The 8125-nt window shown below is 32.3% G+C and overlaps 1 protein-coding gene across 1 annotated transcript in view; it reads left to right on the top strand.

Moving 5' to 3' along the window:
- LOC107699625 (eIF-2-alpha kinase activator GCN1-like) overlaps nt 1–8125 on the top strand; it is a 51969-nt gene that overhangs the window by 21197 nt on the left and 22647 nt on the right. Inside the window, exons 25-36 of the mRNA XM_016500943.1 lie at nt 419–600; nt 1663–1765; nt 2128–2210; nt 2293–2417; nt 2493–2581; nt 3878–3999; nt 4362–4476; nt 5139–5318; nt 5466–5686; nt 6829–6897; nt 6982–7120; nt 7242–7438. Of these exons, the coding sequence (XP_016356429.1) occupies nt 419–600; nt 1663–1765; nt 2128–2210; nt 2293–2417; nt 2493–2581; nt 3878–3999; nt 4362–4476; nt 5139–5318; nt 5466–5686; nt 6829–6897; nt 6982–7120; nt 7242–7438 (1625 nt within the window). The remainder of the gene's footprint in view (nt 1–418; nt 601–1662; nt 1766–2127; nt 2211–2292; nt 2418–2492; nt 2582–3877; nt 4000–4361; nt 4477–5138; nt 5319–5465; nt 5687–6828; nt 6898–6981; nt 7121–7241; nt 7439–8125) is intronic.

Here is an 8125-nt window from a genome sequence, read left to right as displayed (position 1 = left end):
TGCTGCTCAATGTGAAAGCACGCAGGTGATGGAGATTTACCGCTGATTACAGAACCGGCTTTACTGATAAGATGCGCGTTAAATATCGCATGCGATTAATCGTGCAGCCCTAGTTACTAGTAACAATAGAATAGTTACTAGTCACTATTGAAATAATACTAGTATGTAATAAATAAGAAGTAGTATCTAAAGAATAAGTACTAGTAACTAGTAGAAGCACTAGCTCTTAATGGAATAGATACTAGTAGCTAAAAAATAATTAAATATTAATAATTAATAATTAAATGTTGAAACAGCATGCCATATCACAACAAGTTTTGGTGCAAGAAAATGGGCTTCATAGGTCAAAAAGCATTAAAGACATGGCATCTCTTTGATTTAAAGACTCATTAGAGGTGTGTTTGTGTCTGAATTGCAGGATCAGGTGCATTTGTCCTGTCAGCGCCTGCGTTCTCCTTCTGTTTCCCGCTGCTGCAGGCGGTGTTGAGTCAGAGCAGCGGATCCTCAGAGGAGAGCGAGCTCATGATGACCCGCGCGCTACAGGTCATCAACACACACGCGCAACTACGGGCCAAATCCAACGACACGCTTGCAGACAAGGTACACTTGGGTTTTCAGCTAGTTGTTTTGTAATTAATGTGTTTTTGATTTATTGATCTGTCAACTATGCAGTAATTGAAGTCTGTCTGGAAATTGACATGTGGATTTTAATTTGATTAGTTATTGATGATGAGGAATAAATTGAGGTTTATAAAGGCATGTAAATGTTCTTATATATATAATTAAATATCATGCAAATAAATGCCATAGTTAAGCCAGTGCATGTGACTTGATTTTCTCTTATGACTTGAAGTGAATGAAGGTATTATTAAATAACTGACCACAATTAGGTGCTGCAGGGATATTATGATATTAATCTGAATTTAGTTGGTATGTGTTATGTCATGTCAGTTCAGGTATATAAAATAAATAAATAAAATAAAAAAATAATATTCAGTTATAACTTATATAATATTTTTATATTATATAATATAAAAAAGTTCAAATAAAAAAATGAAATTATTAAAATTATGTTCAGGTATAAAAAATAAATTACAAATTCAGTGATACAAATATACAGTTTTATCTTTATCTAAAAATATAAGATTATTGAAATTATAAGTTATATTCCGGTTTAAAATCATAAATCATTTTTATTTAATACTCCACAAATTTTGTACAAATATTCAGTTATACCTTTACAAGCAAATAAAATAAATTAAAAACTGAAGTTATTATTTTGAAATTATTAAAATTATATTCAGATATGAAAGTGTAATAAGTTAAATAAAATCCAATAATAAACTTTTCAGTTATGTCTTTATCAAGTCAAGTCAAGTCATATATATATATATATAAAATCACTAATTAAAATGTAGCTTTATCTGTGCATGTTATTGAAGTAAAATCTTCATGTCATAAATGCACATTTATTATGATTCTATCCAAGTCTGTAAAACTGAAACCCTAACAGTTTATAATTGTCTTGTTCTGTTCTCTGTGCATGTTATTAAAGAAAAATCTCATAAAATGTCAGAAATGCACATTTAGAATGATTCTATCCATGTCTTTATAACTGAAACCCCAGCAGTTTATAATTAAGGTTTTTTTCTATTTGTCCAGAACGGCCCAGAGCTGCTGCCCAGAGTCAGTATGCTGCTGCTCTTGACCAAAGTGATCGGCACGTCCACCCCTCGTCTTCAGGTAGAGACTCACATCCAGATCAGCGCTCAGACGCACACTGTTTGAGGAGATGTACAATACAGATTGTGTCAAAGCAACTTTACGGCATTAATTAGGAAAATAGTGTGTCAATAATGCAAAATGACAATAGTAAACTACATTTTTCAGTTAAAGGCAGTTCATTGAATTCAGTGATCTCATCATCCAGCTCAGTTCAGTTTAAATAGTATCTGTGTGATCAAGTGCAAATCTTATATCTTATATTAAATATGCAATTTAAGTAATAAATGAAAGTATTAAAATTATTCAAGTTTAAAAATGAAAATGTAATAATATATATTACAAATTCAATAATAAAAATATCTATCTATATAAAATTTTAAATTATTAAAATTTTAATTTTAGCGCTCGCCGAACAGCCTGAGATTGACGCTCTGCTGGAGGCTTTACTGTCTCCGTGCTTCTCTGTCAGAGACGCTGCGCTCAGGGTCAGTGCCTTTCTCTCTCTTACGCGCATGACATTATATTATGAAATCCTTTTAATGAAAGCCTGTCGACTCGCTCTTGTAGGGTCTGCTGGAGATGGAGTTGGCGTTACCCACTGACGGCGCTGACGCCAACGGTCTGAAGATGCTGAGGAGACTGTGGGTGGCCAAATTTGATGTGGAGGAGGAGGGCAGAGCTCTGGCAGAGAAGTGAGTCATGCTACATTTTCACACAAACTACAGCTTCTGGTGCAGGACCTAATGGGAGTTTGTTTGGTGCTAAAGCTGCTTTCCAAACTCAGAACAACACAACAACACAAGTTCGTTTGAAAACGTGGATCTGATAAATGGTTCATCAGTTGGACTCCAGTGCGGTTTGAGAAAGTGAACTTCTGTTGATGTATCGTTTTGATAGCAAACTTTTCTCATAATATTTCTAATTTGTGTCAATAAGATAAAGTAATACTTTATTATACCAAGTAAAATCATGGGCATTTCTAAAGTGAATATGCATTTGTTTTAGTTTCACCAGCTAAAATAATTGAAATTTTTAAACTGAATGTGTATTTGTGTCAAAATAAAATAAAATAAAATACATTTCACCAGATAAAATTATTGACATTTTAAAGTGAAAATGTATTTTTGTAAACAAAAATAAAACATTTTCACCTGCTAAAATCATGGATATTTCTAAATTGAATATGCATTTGTGTAAAGTAATATTATTTCACTAGCTAAAAAAATGGACATTTCTAAAGTGAATTTGTCAAAATTATATAAAATAAAAATACATTATTTCACTTACTAAAATAATTGTCATTTTTATAAAGTGAATACTGATTTTTGTAAATAAAATTATGAAAATAAAATATATTATTTTACCAGCTAAAATAATTGACATTTTAAAGTGAAAGTGCATTTGTGTCAAAATAAAATGAAATTAAAATACATTTCACCTGCTAAAATCATGGATATTTCTAAAGTGAAATAACAAAAATAAGACACATTGTTACACCAGCTAAAATAATTGAAATTTGTAAGGTGAATATGGATTAATGGACCCTTATGACTGGTTTTGTGGTCCAGGGTCACAAATAATATTTTTTTTATATATATTTATGTCATTTATCTAATTATCTAATAATATATATATATTTTTTTAAATTCCTTCTCAGACATAACCAGCTAGATAAGTAAATTCAGTTTTTAAAAATAGTTTAGTTTATTAATAATTATTAAATAAGTTAATAATAATAAATAAATAATAAGAAAATAAATAAAATTAATAAATTAAAACAAAACAAAGACACTAGACTAAAACTATACTCAAATCAAAAACAACAATGGAAATGAAGTAAGCAAGTGATGATAAATTAAATCATGATGTATGATAAATAATGCTAAATAAATTCAACCTATCATGAGTTGTGGTGCTCATATGAGTGAAGCGGGTTCGAGTCTCGCTTGTGTGCTGCTCCTGTTCCATACTTTTTTCCCAATAATTCTGTCTTTTATCTTGGGTATTTGTCTATTAAATAAAGCCAAATAAATAATAAATAAAACATGCAGAGTGAAGAAAGAAAAATTCAAATTTAAGAAAAAAACATGCAAGGAAGTTAAGTAATTAAGAGTTGAAGGTAGAAAAAAGCCTGTCCTTGTCTCTGTCACAGGTGCTCTGTTTGCGTTTGAGATGCTGTGCAACATGCTGGGGAAGTTGTTTGAGCCGTACGTGGTTCACGTCCTTCCTCACCTGCTGCTCTGTTTTGGTGATGGGAACCAGTACGTCAGAGAGGTACAAACACTTTTTGTTTTCTACTTTCTACTTTTTTACTCGCATCATAACCAGATGGTCATTTTCTAGAACCCTAACCAGCCACTGTATTTAAATTCATCGTGTTGCACAGGGTGGCCCCGCCCACAGTGAAATCTCATTGGTCCAAAATCCTGCATTACATACATTACTTTAAGCATCAGACATGTTTTGATTGGCTGTGATTTTGTCACTTGACATGTTTTTTTGTTTTTTGCTGCTTTCAGTAAGTCCTGCAAACTGCTTGACTCTCAAACTATGTGGTGCCTCATCTAGTTGAAATGAGGTTGCATATGAATGCATCTGTGTTTTGAAATGTTGCATGATGGTTTGCTGTGTGTCAGGCGGCGGATGACTGCGCTAAGGCTGTGATGAGGAATCTGAGCGCTCACGGCGTGAAGCTGGTGCTGCCGTCTCTGCTGGTGGCTCTGGAGGAGGAGTCCTGGAGAACCAAAGCAGGTCTGCTTTGGGATGCAAAATAGTTTTTTTGGGAGTATAGTGTTCAGGCCTTTGTTAATGCAGATCATTGTTCAATTATTTATTTTTTATTGTATTATATATTTATTTAAATTATTATTGTTTTTATTATAGTATATTTTATTTTAATTATTATATTTATAGTTTTTTGTAATGATTATTTAATATAATTATATGTATTATTATTATTATTATTGTTTATTCATTATCACTCTCACATGAAAATGCATAGCATTGTTTATTTTATTATTTATTTTTCATTATGATATTTTTGTTTTAATTATTGTAAGTATAGTTTTTATTTTTTGTACTATTTACAATTTTTTTTATTAATCATGATCATTGTTTCACATGGTAATGCAGATCATTATTATTTTGTATTTTTATTAAATAATTTTTATGATTATTGTTTGTATTGTTTTATTTTTATTATAGTATTTTTAATTATTATATTTTTTTATTAGTTTTATTTTGTATTCTTTTTTTATTGAACATTATTGCTGTCTTACAAGGATGTGCAGGGCATTTTAATTATAGTTTTGTTATTTTATTTATTATAATTATATTTTTGTTATAAGAATTATTTATTTTTTATTATTAATGATTATCAGTCATTTCTAATACTCTCGGCGCTGTGTCTGTAGGGTCGGTGGAGTTGTTGGGTGCGATGGCGTACTGCGCTCCTAAGCAGCTGTCCTCGTGTCTGCCGAACATCGTTCCCAAACTGACGGAGGTTTTGACCGACTCTCATGTGAAAGTGCAGAAAGCTGGTCAGCAAGCGCTCCGACAGATCGGCTCTGTCATCCGCAATCCTGAGATCCTGGGTATGAACTATTAATGCTCAAATGCTTAGTGCTTCGCTTTTTTGATTGAGTGGGAGGTGTAGCACAAGCACAGTGGGGCTTTAATGCAAACGTAAAGGTTTGAACCATACATACTCAGTCACTGAACTGACATTGTGAATTGCGCAGCGATCACCCCCATCCTGCTGGACGCTTTGACCGACCCGTCTCATAAGACGCAGCACTGCCTGCAAACGCTGCTGGACACAAAGTTTGTGCACTTCATCGACGCTCCGTCTCTGGCTCTGATCATGCCCATCGTCCAGAGAGCGTTTCAGGACCGTTCCACCGACACACGCAAGATGGCTGCGCAGATCATCGGAAACATGTACTCTCTCACTGATCAGAAGGTAGGAAGTCATACTGACCTGATTACAGCCGTGCTGTTTTATATCCTAAATACTGTGTGTGCTATAACAGGTTTATAACTTCTGGTTCCTTTTTCCACCTAAGCTGGTGTTATGAAGTTCAAATTAACTTTTTATAAACAAATGATTCAGGATTTTTGGATTGGATGAAGGTTTTTTTTTTTTCTAAGAAATTAATGCTTTCATTCAGCAAGAATGCATTAATTTGATCAAAAGTGACAGTAAAGACATTTATAATGTCTTTAAAATAAATCAAAATAAATGTTGTTCTTTTGAACCTTCTATTCAGAGAATCCTTAAAAATTTAAATATGAAGCAGCACGATTGTTTTTAATCTTGAAAATCAGAAATGTTTCTTGGGCAGTAAATCAACATATTAGAGTGATTTCTGAAGATCATGTGACACTGAAGACTGGAGTAATGATGCTAAAAATTCAGCTTTGATCACAGAAATAAATTACAGTTTAAAATATATTACAATAGAAAATATTTATTTTAAATCATAATAATACTTCACTATTTTACTGTTTTTACTGTACTTTTGTTTTAAAAAGAAATGCAGCCTTGTTGAGTAATATCTTCTTCCTAAAACATAAATAAACAGTAGTTTAAAAGAAATACTAATACTAATATTGAACCAAATTAAAAAATTCCAATTAAAAAAAATATATTTTTGTCATTATTTATTCAGCAATTCGTTCAATTGTTTGTATTCAATCATATATAATAATATTTCACAGTATTACTGATTTTAATGTATTGTTTACCAAATAATGTGGCTTAAGCATCCATAAACAGCCTGCAGTTGGATTAATTATCTTGGAAGAATTGTTCATTTTGATTATCTATGTGAAATATTATTAGAATCAATATGCTATAAGAAATTGTTGCGCTTCAAATAAGTAAAATCTTTTTGCTTCAGGTGCGTAGAGCCAAAAAAGTCAATGCAAACAAGCAGAAAAATATTACTAGAATAAAATGTTTTTATAAAAGCTACAAGCCACTTTAGGCCTTATAGACACTGTAATTTTAGATGAGATCACCTCTGTGGTAAATCACTGTAGCTCACGGCCTTGAGTGGCTCCTCGCTTTAATATTGTTTTATGTGTTGTATTTGTTTGCAGGATCTGTCTCCGTATCTGCCCAGCGTGGTTCCAGGACTCAAAGCGTCTCTGTTGGACCCTGTGCCCGAGGTAATATCATCCGCACGGATCCGTGGGAACTCTTGAAGCCGGCTGGCATTAACTGTGTTATATGTGAACGTGTCTGTCGATCAGGTGCGGACCGTGTCAGCTAAGGCTCTGGGTGCTATGGTGAAGGGAATGGGTGAGTCCTGCTTCGACGATCTGCTGCCATGGCTCATGGAGACGCTGGCGTCGGAGCAGAGCTCTGTGGACCGATCCGGCGCCGCTCAAGGTGATCGAACCATCACTGCACCATTAGAGGGCAGCAGAGAGCTGCAGCACACTCATATTACACCTCCATACTACTTTACTCTATTAATGTTGTTCTTCATTCCTCTATCTTCGTCTCTCAGGTCTGGCTGAGGTGATGGCAGCGTTAGGTGTGGAGAAGCTGGATAAACTGATGCCAGACGTGGTTCAGACGGCCAGTAAGGTGGACATCGCCTCTCACGTCCGAGACGGATACATCATGATGTTCATCTACCTCCCTCTGACCTTTGGAGAAAAATTCACCCCGTATGTGGGTCCCATCCTTCCCTGCATCCTCAAGGCAAGACGGCATGATTGAATGCATTAATCATTTCACATTGGTTATCTCCTGCATTTTCAAATTCAAGAATATGAGCTCGAGAAGTTTAATGTAAACTGTTGAATTTAAAATATATTTATTATTAAATATTTATTTTAATATTAAGAAGCTGTTTACATTCTTAACATTCTAGAAAGTAAATATTGAGATTTATTTTCTTATTAATAAATTATTATTAAACAATTAATATTTGTTTTCTTTGAGTAATGTTAAGAAATGTATTTCTTAATAGTAAATAATAATTATTATAAATTACTCATAAGAATATGAGCTCAAAGTTTAACAAACTATTGAATTGTTAAAAATATATTTATGAAAATGGTAATTAATGTTAATGTCTGTTTTTAGTAAGAAAATGTTTACTTTCTAAATATTTAAGAAAATAAATGTTGAGATGTATTTTCTTAATAATAAATTATTATTAAACAATTAATATTTATACGGTTTTCTTTGAGTAATATTAAGAAATTTATTTAAATTATTATTAAACTAATTAATAAATTAACATTAATTATAAATATTAAGAAAATAAATTGTTTATTTGCACAATCTTTATTTGAGAGAAGGAATATTATAAAATATATAAAATATGTATTTTCTTAGTAAATGTTGCTGGTTATTTCCTCTAAAGGAAAACTTTAAAATTTA

This window comes from Sinocyclocheilus anshuiensis, unplaced genomic scaffold (genome assembly GCF_001515605.1).
Source record: "Sinocyclocheilus anshuiensis isolate Anshui unplaced genomic scaffold, SAMN03320099.WGS_v1.1 scaffold714, whole genome shotgun sequence".
NCBI classification, from domain to species: Eukaryota; Metazoa; Chordata; class Actinopteri; order Cypriniformes; family Cyprinidae; genus Sinocyclocheilus; species Sinocyclocheilus anshuiensis.
This window is presented reverse-complemented; position numbering and strand designations above follow the sequence as displayed.